The following is a 14,178-nucleotide window of genomic DNA, read 5'->3' as shown; positions in this document are numbered from 1 at the left end:
GTGTCCCAAGGGCATAGCCATCACAAAGCACGTCACCTGCGCACTTCAGTTGGCGTGAGGCGGAATCGATTACGGGAGCTCGCTGACCATGCTGTAACTGTCATTTTACTCCACTTTTGGAGTATCCCACTCAACTCCCTCAACCATATCTCAGTTACTCCAAAAATAATAATAATAAAAAAAACAACAAAAAGAAAACCCCTAGACTTGTTATTAAGCCAAAGAGTGACTGTGAACGTGTGCCTGGCTGCAGGGCAATCCACTGGGAAACAACCTGGGCAAATTTCCTAGTACCTCCTGTGGAAGTAAGCGCTGCATAAACATTAATGCAATACACCAGATGTTTATTTATTTTTAATACATATTATTATTATTCACATTATTTTACAATTTCTTCTAAATCTGATATACACTTATATTATGATACAGAAAATGACATGGAGGCACAATTTCCAGCAGTAATAATATGTATGTTCTTGTCATATTGGAGAATCGAAACTGTCTATGATAAAGATTCCAGTCTTTTACTTTTTACAGTAAGGTCATAACTGTGTCTTGACTTTATCTGTCTAGTGCTCCTTTCCATAAAGTTTCTTGTTGAGTCTTGTATGGATTCCTGTGGTCAATGATCACATTTCATTTTCAGCCATCTTACCAGTATATTCTTATGTTCTTGCTGCTTATAAACTGTACATATAAATACTTCCATACTTGCTTACTATTTACACACATTGAAAGAAGAATTGAACTCTGAAAGCTGTGTTCCCGAAAAAAACAGGCAGAGGGAAAAGGACTGGCCCCCAGTATTGCCTGTGGTCCCTGCAGATGATATTTTCCCATTACCGACTTACCATGCCTTGTTCTTCACTGTGTCTCTGCATGTAGGCAGCCATCATGGTAGAGGGAGGACTGCTTCCTCATGGTAGAGCCTCCAACAAAGAGAACAGTGAGCACAGTAGTAACATCACCAAATCTTACTCGGAAAACTTCTTGGGACTAGCAGTCAGAGGCAGGAAAGCCATGAGACTGGTAGGCACAGGAGGCACCCTCACAAATAAGAAAGTGTACATTATTTCTTACAATACAATAGAATGCACATTTTCACAATACTGCGCAGTTAACACTATTAGATGTTCCCTATACCATAGCAAATCTTTACTTTTTGAGTTCAGATCCATTTTATGAGTCAGTTGATCCAAGTGTAGTTTTTCAACTGGACATTCCATTACTTCCTGTTTCATTCTGTACAAATGATGCATTTATCAGGGTAACTTAGACCATCTTGTTATGTCTCTGGCACTGGCAGTCATATCAAGACTCTCAAGCAATTGCTTTTTAGAAGGCTGGTACATTAGAAGAACCGTATTTTAAAACAATGAGGGTATCTGTTATCTCCTTTCTTTGTATTAGGAAAAGGATGATTTGCAGTGTACTATCTGTTTTTCCTTAAAATATGCACTGGGTCTTATCTCCTTTCTATATCATGCAAGTTGACAGCAGATGTAAAGTATATCTAAATCCAAAACTTTTAGAGGCTTAAAACTCCTGTAAGATTTTTTCATGACCCTTTGTGTCATTGGAGAGATTTTCCTTCACTTCCTCTCCCATAGACAGAACTGGAAGTAAGATGAGTACCTTTAAAGTAAGGGAAGTCCCCACTTAGATAGTTGCCACTAAAATAGGTGTCCCTATAGGAGGATATATATTCTTTCCCTGTTTCAATGACAACTATAACATTTTGGATTGCTTATCACTGACAGAGGTTCTAGCCCTATCTTATCTAAAAAGACAAAACTAAGTTTGGTCTCAAATAATAAAACAAAAATGGACTCAGATCACAGTTGTAATTTTCTGGCTCTATAGCCAAAACACATAGTTTATGGTCAGCAGTGAAGCTCAATAATAGCACTGCCCCAAAACCCATATGCAGATGGAGATACAGAGATTTATTGGTTCAAAATAAGGCTTATCATAGAGGTAAGCTGCTCCTTGAATGATTGAGGACAGTTGTTGATTTAGCCTACAGATTTATCAGTTTTGACTGGACTTGATCTTTAAACCATGATTTTTGATGATTTTTCCCATTCAACTGACCCTGACAATCCTGTCTCAGTGGTGCTCATAGTTGGAAGAGGAACAGGGCGGTTACCATCTGATGGAGCCTCAACTGATTTACCATGATCATTGTCTGTGATGTTCCTCTCACGTTTTTGTAGAAAAGTACACCAGCTTGTGAATGTGCTTTTAAATCTGTCGGAAGCATAACAGTATAATATGGGATCCATACAACAATTTGTTCCTGACATCATCCAAGTGATATAATAGGCAACTTCAACATTTTCCAACAACGAACACAAATCTGAAAAAAACAATGTGACGGTGACACCCATAGTCCTGGTAATATGGACAGGAATGTAGCAGATAATGAATATTATTAGGGAGACAAAGATCGTCTGAACTGACTTGGACATCATAACTTTGCTGGAGGTGTTCATTGGGTTGACTTTGAGGATGAATCGACTTAGTAGAGTGTAGCACGCCAATGTTATGCAAAAAGGAATGAGGAGACCAGTGAAGAGGATGGTCCAGTTCCAGACGAAAAATAAAACTGCTTGTTCAGTTTGATGAAAACTGAGACATTTTGTAACCCCATGGACTTCAGAAGTTTTAAGGACAAAGAAAAACGGAATACCTTGGCATAGTAAACAACCCCAAATGAAGAGAGAAAGTTTTTTTATGAATGGTTTTCTGGTCAAGGGTGATCTTTTGACGTTGTAAGCAACAGAGAAATATCGGTGGATACTGATTATGGTGAGGAAGTAGATGCTTCCATACATATGTGTGCTGAGCAAGAAGACCTTGAACTGGCAGAGGAACAATCCAAAGGTCCAGTGGTCAGTGAGGGAGTAGATAATGATCAGAGGAGCTGCTGGGGTGATAATGGCATCAGAGACGGCCAGGTTGAACTGTAGAATCACTGTTGAGTTCCATTGCTTTACTTTGAACCAAAATATCCATAAACTGATGCAGTTCATCACAAAACCAATGAAGAAGATGAAGCTCAAAAAGATGGGTATGAAGGGGTTAATGGTTTGTGGCTGACAGCCAGTGAAATTCCCAGAAGAGTTCATCATCCCAAAAATCTGTAAACGTAAAACCAATCACAATTTTACATGTACATTTTTGCATTCCTGAACATATACATTTGCTTTAAAGTGGTTGTAAAAACTATTTTTTAAAACTGCAAGAAAAAAAAAAGGAAAACTGCGGTAGACTTGTAAATAGGAAAAATAAAGGCGGCAACTCAAATGTGGGATACACACAAATAAATAGATAGGTTGGGAGAGAGCTGCGCCCATAGCACCAGATCGATACAGGAGTCAGGCAAGTGTTTAGGAAGGAGGGGAGGAATAAGTTATAAAACATTTTTTGCCTTAAAGAAGAAAGAAGTATGACCAAAGCTTTTTGGCAATACTTCTCCTATGAATTACAGGAGTGCATTTCTTTCTGCACTCCTGTGGCACGTTTTCAGTTGACAGTGGGCTAAAGTACATCATCGGCTGTTGTCAAGCAGCCAGTCCAGGCTCTGGATCGTTCTTAGTTTTACAGATGGGATCCACCCACATGCCTGGACTGGCAGCTGGCTCAGCCTCTCAGCGAGCCGCTGGGAGATTAAGCCAGACGTTCCAGCTCCCTCCACAGGCCAGCACTCCAGTGCTCAGAACAGAAGGGAGAACTGAGCAATTATTAGCTTTTGATTGCTCAGTTCTCAGTGCAGAGCTGACGAGGGACAGATGCCTCATCCACCTAGGTGAGTATATGTTTATTTTTTTATAATCCCAAACTTCTCTTTTATTGCAGAGAATGCACCACTTTCAAATGCATCCATAAGTTTCATATCACCTTTGAAATATTGATTTTTGATATCTTATCCTACTTTTGGAAAAAAATATTAAAGGGGAACTATAGCTAAAGAGATTTCCCTATTGGAATCCCCTCAAAGCAACACTCAACTGCTCATCTGGTTGTGGTGTCCTCTAGCACCTAGGCATTAATCATGGGCTCCTGAAGGGAGGATCACTTCAAATAGAGCTGCTGATTAGGTGGCTTTGTCTGAATTTACTCCTTGTCCCTAAAAGTAATTTAGCCACCACATCTACAGAGTGGTTAGTTGCAATATTTTACATTTCTTTTTTTTGGTTTAGTGATATTTTAGATCTACGCTATATTACCAAAAGTATTGGGCGCCTGCCTTTTCACGCACATGAATTTTAATGGAATCCCAGTCTTAGGCCGTAGGGTTCAATATTGAGTTGGCCCACCCTTTACAGCTATAACAGCTTCAACTCTTCTGGGAAGGCTGTCCACAAGGTTTAGAAGTGCGTCTATTGGAATGTTTGACCATTCTTCTAGAAGCGCATTTGTGAGAACTGGCACTGATGTTGGACGAGAAGGCCTGGCTCGCAGTCTCCGCTCCAATTCATCCCAAAGGTATTCTTTTGGGTTGAGGTCAGGCCTCTATGCAGCTCGCTCATCCACAATATATTGCCAAAAGTATTGGGCTACCCCTCCAAATCATTTGGTGGAGGGGGGATTATGGTGTGGGGTTGTTGTTCAGGGGTTGGGGTTGGCCCCTTAGTTCCAGTGAAGGGAACTCTTAAGGCGTCAGCATACCAAGACATTTTGATTTTGCTTCCAACTTCAATGCTCCCAACTTTGTGGGAACAGTTTGGGGATGGCCCCTTCCTGTTCTGACATGACTGCACACCAGCGTACAAAGCAAGGTTCATAAAGACATGAATGAGCAAGTTTGGGTGGAGGAACTTGACTGGCCTTCACAGTCCTGACCTCAACCAGATAGGGATGAGTTAGAGTGGAGACTGGGAGCCAGGCCTTCTCGTCCAACATCAGTGCCTAACCTCACAAATTTTGGAAGAATGGTCAAACATTCCCATAGACACACTCTTAAACCTTGTGGACAGCCTTCCCAGAAGAGTTGAAGCTGTTATAGCTGCAAAGGGTGGGCCAACTCAATATGGACTAAGACTGGGATGTCATTACAGTTCATGTGCGTGTAAAGTCAGGTGTCCCAATACTTTTGGCAATATAGTGTAGCATTCCCATGGGAATGAATGTGTGCATAGCATACATATGCAGTACAAATCAGCCATTTTTAGGAAAAAGTTTGTGTGGCTCAGACCGGGGCTGCAAAGTGAACATCGCTGGTTTGGTGATGAAGGTAAGTATAATGCATGTGAAATTCTGTTTATTACCCATGCTGCCCAGCTGTCATCTATCTCTCACTCTTTGTCACCTAAACAGTTAACTTTATGACTCCTACATTTTTGTTGTTCTTTTTTTTACTTTCGATAGAGAAATTGAGGGTGATTTCCAAAGTATTTGAGAATGTTAACACAATAAATTGTATGGAGATTAACTTCAACTATCCAATCATGTGAGAAAATGACCCCTGTTTACCTATTTTATCTGTTCATGATTGGATATTTGAATTGCACATTCACACAATTTATTGTGTGAACATTCTCAAATTTATTGGTAAATCAGCCTTGTGGTTTTCAAACCTCTGTCAGGTATAAGTCAGGCTGTTGGTGCCCAGGGATGAGTGAATTTTCCCAAGTTTAGCTCGCTGAGAGTTCTGCGAACCCAGTTTGAATTTCGACAGACCAAAACCTAGATGCCAATCCCATTGAAGTCTTTAGGGGGCGAATCTTATTAGTGGGCTCTGGCCATTTTTACGGTTAATAGGTAAGCTACTGTCAAAAAAGGCACTACCAAGGGGGACAGGTAAAAAAAAATATTTAGAAAATACTGTACAGGGGGAGATGGTCTTTTCAACTGGCTTCAAGGGTAACAATATAAACAAATCAGTTAAGTAATATAAATGGATTTGTTTTTTTGTAAGCTACTTCAAGACGGGCTGATGTGAATGCAGTTTCTAAGTGCTATGGAAATTGTCAGGACTATAAATGATTGTAATAAATAAATTTGCCGGAAGTATGAAATCTGCAGAACTATATCTCAAACTCATGGTGGCGGCAAACCTGAACCCCATCCTTACTGGGATATTCTTTCCATTTGTGTACTCCATTTTACAACTTTTATAATCATGATGACATTAATCAACAACAAAATTACTTTTTTAAGCTTATCTAAATGAATATAAGGCAGAATTTTTTTTACATAAAAATCTGCCAGATATTTTAGTGTTGGGTGAAATAAAAGAAAGAGAAAAGGTTTGGAAAAACAGTGAATAAAAACGTAAAAATCATAGCATGACTCTCTTACCTGTTCTCTCAGCAGACATGCGATTCTGAAAAGTATGCCAAAGCAACTTTGCCTAGAAAGTGTATGCCATTAATAGTTTTCCAGTAAGTAACTATGGTACATCCTCTGTGTTTTCCTCTGTGTGGTAACAGCTTGCATTGAGTAAAAAAACAACGGCTTGCTGCAAGCAAACTGTAACAATAGAGAATTTATACGTCAACTTTAGGAGGAAGTGAGAATTGGGCAAATTTAAATTTTTTGGAAATAGTGCACGTCTCAGTTTATTCATAGTGGCAACGCATGAACTCTGGCATGTAGTCTGGTATAAAATCCATAGAATCCAGTGCACTCCTTACAACCAGGAACATATATAATGAGACACTCGCGCCTTGGTGTTTAAATGGCCTGTGTGTATGGGCCGCTACTGTCCTATATTATCCCCTGTTTATCCTAAACAGTCATTAGTTCCATGGCGAATGGTTGAAAAAGGAAAATATCTACAAAACCCTTTACATGCTCTTTAAACAGGGAAATCAACCTAGCCATTCATTGACTCTAATTTTCATCCTGGTAATAATCCTCTGCAACTATCTATACCGCTTGCTAAATCCCTAAGACTGTTAATAACTTTTTTTTTCTGAATGGCCTAGAACCCATGTCGTTTTCTCTGTACAAGTATGCCAACAGTTCATATTATTACTCTTCTTTTGTTATTATACGCTCATTTTTGGCTGACTATTGTTTTCCCCTTAAAATTTAAATGCCAAACTTAAAAAATATATTGAAATAAAAAGATGCAGGTCAGTGATATATTGGAGAAAATTGAGGTCACTGACCAGATTATGACCCAGGATTGCAAAAGACTGGTTGAAGAGAGAAGTAAAGATTTTATTTTTGGCAGGGAAGGCAGTTTGTGTGTATGTACAATATCTTATCTGAGTATAATGGTCAGCTTTGAACTTAGATGAAGGTAAATTGAGGATATTTTCTGAAATTAATGCTATCTAGGATTGTTTCCTAGATAGCATTATGTGTTCATCAAGGGAAAGTTGGTAAACCAAATTTTCAATTTGAGCCATTTCTGAGCTATGCTTGTCTGAAGAGCCATTTCTGAACTGCGCTTGGATATATATTTTTTTAATTTCAGTTGCTTTTGAGTGCTGCATTTGTTTCAAGGAAATATGGAGGTTGATAGTAATGACCACTTTTGAAAACTGCTAGTCAATATGTCAATAATCTGGAACAAGTATGCAGATATGGTTGACTTAATTCTCTGCATACCTTGGTTCGTAACTCAGAAAGTGATGAAGCCAAAAACAGCCAGGCAAAAGGTATTTTTCAGAAGGAAGCCTGCAATAGCAGACCTTAATTTTTTGTTAGTACAGCTTTTTTTATCCAGACATTTTTTTTTTCAGTTTTGTACAGAGTGTTATATATATTTTTTAATTTATGTTTCTTCCTCTGGAAGTGTGGGGAAATCTCTCCAATAGGGGTGGCAACAAAACTATTCCAATCCAAAAATTGGACTTTTGATATACCACCGAGAAATAAATGTATCAATAGGAGAGAAAATAATAATAAAAGCAAGTAATATTATTGTATACAATCAGACAACTACTGTCCCTAAAATTTCATAGATACATAACAATTTAAAACCATAATTATACAGGGGTCACAATGATGATAATAGAGCGAAAAGCACCCAGAAAACATCAAGAATCCAAGAGAAATATGAAACGACCCCAAGCCACTTCCTACATGTTTCATCTATTAGCTTCCTCAAGGACACCATGGGATATATCCACCTTGTAATTTATTACATGTGGTTAACCCATTCATTGTCTACACTGGTTATCAGTTAAAGAGTAATTATAATCTAACACTAACTATTTCTAAACCATTCCTGCCGACTGTACACACATATACATACACATGGGGCCGCAAATATGCATACGTGTTTCTGTGCTGGGAGCTCGCTGTGCAGCACAGAGACCAGGCTTTCACCTAGAGCCCCGGGTCCTATAATAATGTTCAGGAAATGGGAGGTCCAGTTCCTAATCACCTGATCGCAATGATAGGCTCTGATTGTAAAGCCCACACTTGTGTTGTTTTTTCCACTTGAATAGAGAAAAAGATACTTCTTTCTCTAGCAAGAAAAAATATGCAATGGATTGATTTACTAAAATTGGAAAGTAGTGATGAGCCGAACACCCCCCCGGTTCAGTTCGCAGCAGAACATGCAAACAGGCAAAAAATTTGTTCGAACACACGAACACCATTAAAGTCTATAGGACACGAACGTGTAAGATCAAAAGTGCTAATTTTAAAGGCTTATATGCAAGTTATTGCCATAAAAAGTGTTTGGGGGACCTGGGTCCTGCCCCAGGGGACATGTATCAATGCAAAAAAAGTTTTAAAAACGGATGGTCTAGTATGGATATTAAGGGTAACCCCGCACCCAATTTTTTTAAAAATGGCGTGGGGGTCCCCCAGGCACTATATACTCTGAACAGCAGTATATAGTTACATAGTTAGGTTGAAAAAAGGCACAAGTCCATCTAGTTCAACCATAAAAAATAAATAAATAAATAGAATAAAAAATATCATACAATCCCATATACCCAATCCTATACCCACAGTTGATCCAGAGGGAGGCGAAACCCCCCCCCCAGAAAAGCAGGATCCAAACTGCTACAGCAGGAAAAAATTCCTTCCTGATCCCAGAGAGGCAATCAGATTTTCCCTGGATCAACCAGCATATGTACTATATGGCCTGCCCTATATACTCTGCAGAAAATTGGGCCTTAGGTGTTGGTGGTACCAGAACACTGTGATGCCCCGTACACACGGTCGGATTTTCCGATGGAAAATATCTGATTGGAGCGTGTTGTCGGAAATTCCGACCATGTGTGGGCTCCATCGGACATTTTCCATCGGATTTTCCGACACACAAAGTTGGACAGCAGGAGATAAAATTTTCCGACAACAAAATCCGATCGCGTCAATTCCGACCGTGTGTGGCCTGTTCCGACGCACAAAGTGCAACGCATGCTCAGAAGAAATTCCAAGACGGAACAGCTCGTTCTGGTAAACTTAGCGTTCGCAATGGATACAGCACTTTCGTCACGCTGCAATGTTAAAAATGGTTTAATACAGCGCACTCTCTTCTTCTTTATAATGTGACAAGAATTAAGTTGTTTTGCTGCTCATATTCAAACACACTTCTCACAAAGTTTTATTTTTGTTTTTTTATTGGGATTCCCTGAATATATTGTTATTAGTTGTCACATCTGACAGTATTTTGTTTTTTTTATTTAATTTTTTTGGGGATTTTAAGCCTTTTTTGGATTTAATGTTTGTATTTTTTCAAAGGCTGATCTTTGTTCAATGTTATTTTTATTTTTACTCCAGAATATTTTTGTGTGTGTTTTGTGTGTCAAGTTACCCCAACACCATTGATATCTTTTATTATTTAATCTCCAGGAGATTGTTTGGTGTTGGTGTCCCTTGTTCATTTCACATTGTATATTTGAAATGTACCTGAATCCTCACAAACAAACTGTCCTTTTTGAAGTAAAACACATAGGAGAGTATAATTCAAAACAAAAATCCTTTATTAAGGGATCAGAACCAAACAAAGAGGGAGGCAACACTGGATCAACAGGAGAAATTAGCGAAGCCTGGGACCCCCAGGGCAGACATCAATTCTTGAACATCAAAATTGGTGGCCTGAGGAGTCCATATGTAAGGGAGGGCAGTCTGGTCCAGAAGTCCCAGGGATCCGGATAGCAGCAGATGACATGTGTGTCCCCAGGCTGTGGTACCACAAGAGGCTGCATTTTTTGGCCGACCAGACTGGATCCAGGGTCCTCACTTTCTGGTCTTCCTTTCACGCTTCATTCCCGGCTGTGGCTGTGCAGTTGGAGATGTGGCAGGAGGAGGAGTAGGACCTGGAGGAGGACTGGGAGGACCTGGAGGAGAGGGAGGATGAGGAGGAGGACCTGCAGGAGGAGGAGGAGGACCATCGCAAAGGTGTGTCTGAGCTGTCATTTGGCCCATCATACCTTTGTTAAGAGCCTTCAATATGAGCGCCTCACACAAGACTTGTTGGCCCTCCTCCATCCTCTGCATTTTATAGGCAATGACGGAAGCAATGTCCTCCTCCATGGTCTGTCGTGCTCCCAGGACCTCTGTAGCCCTCCAAAAGAGTCCTCCGGTAGCCTCCTCTAGGGCACTCCTCCTACTGCCACTTTCTCTTCCCAGTTGAGTGGAGGGACCTGCAGATCAGCCAGCCGGCTCGGCCCGGCCACCTCCTGGCTGAGACTTCCCTGTGTATGAAAAAGGGACATGGTTGTAATGTTTTGCTTCATCAATCACAATCCTAAATGAGTACTCCCAACTAACATCTAGTTAACATCATTGATTGGACAAGCAGAAATATTTAGAGGAATACTATACCTGGCTCAATCTGGGCTCCTCCACATGTGGCCTGGAAGGCCCAGGTTGGGCGTCAGAAGCCTCAGCCGGGGGGGAAGGAAGCGTGGAAGGAAGACTGGAGAGGGATGGCCTGGGTTCAGTCTGGCCTGCCAGAAAATGCAGCCTGTCGTAGTACAACATCCTGGGGACATAGATGTCATCTGCAGCTCCGGATCTCTGGGAATCCAGGACTTTCTTGCGCTCCCTTAGATATGTGCTCCTCAGGCCACCAATTAATATCTTTAAATAGGTGATGTCTGCCGTGGGGATCACCTGCTTCACAATTTCACACAATTGCACCAGTGCTGCCTTCCTCTTTGCTTGGTTCTTGTAATGGGGGTGTTTAATCTCCCACAGACAGGGCAGCTCCCTTAAGATATCTATGAATACTGACATGAAGTCATTCTCTTTCAGTAAGATATCCATGTTCACTGCAAGACACAACACAAGACAAAGCCTAATGTCAGACAAAACTCTCCTAATCTTGTTACAATATAGGCTTCAATGTAGAAGCAGTATAGGCACAAGTTTGTCTCTTACCTTCGTTCTTACGATCGGCGCGTCCAATGCTCCTTCCTCCGCTCACAGATCGTACGTAATACGCACGCGTGTTACGCTTTATACACACTGCGCATGCGTGTAACTCCGCCCGCCCCTGACGTTCTTTCTAGTCTATTCCCCGCCCCTTTTTGTTCGGCGCAGTGGGTGAAGAGCACATGGCGGAGTTAGAGCAGGTGTGTGCTAATTATAGCAACGAGGAGGAGGAGGAGGAAAGCCCGGATCCGGACACGTCCCGATCCAGAAGGAGACGTTTTAAGGCCACAAATATGTCCTTTGGGGAGATGTTGGAGATGGTCGACATCATGAAGAAGTCCGACTATGACGGAAAGTATGGGCCTTACCCCAACCCCAACATCAGAAAGGCAAAGATCATGGTGAAAGTGGTCAAAAGCCTTCACAAGAATTTTGGGTACGAAGATCGAAAGATCAGCTCAGGAAGCGGTGGTCGGACCTGAAATTGAGAGAGCCAGAGCAGTACCGAAAGATCCGGAGAGTGCTGCAAAAAAGTAAGTAGTTGTGCTGTGTTCCTATTCTTTCTGTCTTTATTCCGTTCGTGCTGCTCCATATGCTTTTATTAATTGTAACCTTTAAAAGGGCAACTTTAATGTTCATGGGCCCATTATTTGTTCGTATCAAACATTTTTCTTTCGGCCTCTAAAACATCATTGTTTAGGCCATATGCATTTTCCCACATTTTTTTTGGGCCTACTTGGATGCCAAATATTTGTTTGTGTAGATGGGTTTGTTACTAGAATGAGATGCAAACTAGATTCTGTGTAAGGAGAGGACACTGAGCAGCTGTTTTCACATCTGGACGCTGGAGGACTAGTGTGGGACACAAGAACACCATTTTTATTAGGGGGGCCACACAGGTGCTCCAGTGTATACTATAGGGGGGTCTCCATCTGTGAAGCTTGTACTAAACAGGTAAAGTATTGCAGCTTGACAAAGGGCAATAAAAAAAAGACATCTTGGAACTCGGCTAAAATTGACAATTGTACCCCACTTCCAAGCAATGTTTCCTATTTCTAGTTCTGCCATCAAATATCTGTGTGCTAATTATACCATTTTTGTTTTGCATAGGGGAGAAAAGACTCGGAGGACACCCCTCATCCGAGGAGACCAGAGACCCCCCACCTATGGAAGAAGGTGAAATACCCCCAAACGAAGAAGAGCAGGAGGAAGAAGAAGATGTGGTGGAGATTGGCACCACAACAGGTGAGTGTCTGCGACCACAGGCTCAGGTAAAAGAGATGGATGGTGGCAGATTTTTGATACCTGTTTTTGTTTGGTTTCTCTCTTTTTAGGTGATCGTGAGGTTGTGGATCCAGAACACTTTACTTCAGAAAGTGCCCAGATCCTGATCGGGGAGATCATGGGGTGTAATCTCGAATTGCACAACATACAGCAAAAAATCAATGATGTTATTAAAAAAAATAATAACATCATTGATGTTTTGGGGCGAATTTAAAACCCCACAAAATCTATTTTTGGGATTGTGGTCCAATTTTTAAAATCTTTTTGCAATGTTTTGAAAAGCCAAATTTGGAGGATGCACACAGTGTGCCAACATGTGCTATCTGCCATCACGGGAGATCAATGGACGCGTTTTGGGGGTGCAACCCCTTCCTCAATTATAAAGTAGCGTTGAGGAAGGGCTTGCTCCCCCAAAACACGTCCCTTGATCCCCCCTAATGGCAGATAGCACATGTTGACATTCGTTAATTGGTGTGCATCTTCCAAATTTGGCTTTTCCAGGGGTGATTTCCCCCCGTCTGAACGCTATATCAAACCCAGTTCCTAAATACTGATGTCTGATATTGCCTTCAGGTTTTACCTAATGTGAGCTTTGTAAGTTCAAGTTTTTTGCCTTTCTTGTTGGTTTTACACAGGCCTGTTTTATCTGAAATGGACATTTCGATTTTTGATAATGCTACTGCAAAAATTGTTATACAACAAACATGTTGGTTTGTTTTAAAAACCTTTGGTAAATGCACATGTGATTGTGCAGATATAAAAAAGTGGCTTACTCAAGAATGTGTGGATTATTGTCTCAACACTACAATACAACACTTTTGGGGTGATGTAATTGCTGTTTTATGCAAAAATGGGGGTTATTTCCTAAGGGCAAATCCTCTTTGCACTACAAGTGCAGTTTCAGTGCTTTGTATAAGGTTACACAATCACGACATTTTCTGGACTCAACACATTTCTGTCAGGGTCAGCTAAAACAAACACAAGCAGTAAATGTCCACCAAGAATTTCTTTTTTTTTTTTATTATAAAAAGGCTTCACATATTGTCTGGCATATTGATAGCCCCCCTACCCGCAAAGAACTCCAGGTAGCGTAACCGGACATCACGGGCACTCAGGAAGGGCAAGCCAGGACGGCCACTTTCAAGCGCCGTCAGTGTGGTTTGATGTAGGATTCCGGCCTCAGGCCCAACTGAGCCAGCATAGTTGGCCGAATGTTTCCTTAAAAAGTTATGGAGAATACAGCACGCCAGTATAATATGGTTCAGTTTATACTCCGCCATATGGATGGGTGTCAGAAATAGTCGGAACCGGCTGGCCAGGATTCCAAATGTGTTCTCCACCACTCTTCGGGCTCTGGCCAGCCGGTAATTAAAAACCCTCTGTTCCGGGTTGAGGGTCCTCATCGGGAATGGCCGCATCAGGTGGTCCCCCAGTGCAAACGCTTCATCAGCAACGAACACAAATGGGAGTCCTTCCACATTGTCCTCTGGACCGCTGGGCAAAGTGGGAGGCCACAGTCTGCCATTCCTGTGGCGTGGAAGGAAACTGTTGAGGAAAAAACAATAAACATTACTATTTTTTCACAGAAACATGGCAAGC

At 41.2% G+C, this 14,178-nt stretch overlaps 1 protein-coding gene across 1 annotated transcript; it reads right to left on the bottom strand.

Moving 5' to 3' along the window:
- Positions 1-332: 332 nt before the first annotated feature.
- On the bottom strand, positions 333-6,500 carry LOC141108450 (lysophosphatidic acid receptor 6-like). The gene is made up of 2 exons (XM_073600063.1): positions 6,307-6,500; positions 333-3,143 (listed from the first exon to the last, which is right to left on the bottom strand). The coding sequence occupies exon 2, from the start codon at positions 3,132-3,134 to the stop codon at positions 2,055-2,057; it is 1,080 nt and encodes a 359-aa protein (XP_073456164.1). The 5' UTR covers positions 3,135-3,143; positions 6,307-6,500; the 3' UTR covers positions 333-2,054.
- Positions 6,501-14,178: the final 7,678 nt, after the last annotated feature.

This window comes from Aquarana catesbeiana, linkage group LG09 (genome assembly GCF_042186555.1).
Source record: "Aquarana catesbeiana isolate 2022-GZ linkage group LG09, ASM4218655v1, whole genome shotgun sequence".
Lineage (NCBI taxonomy): Eukaryota > Metazoa > Chordata > Amphibia > Anura > Ranidae > Aquarana > Aquarana catesbeiana.
The sequence above is the reverse complement of the archived record's forward strand: the minus strand, read 5'-3'. Positions and strand labels throughout refer to the sequence as shown.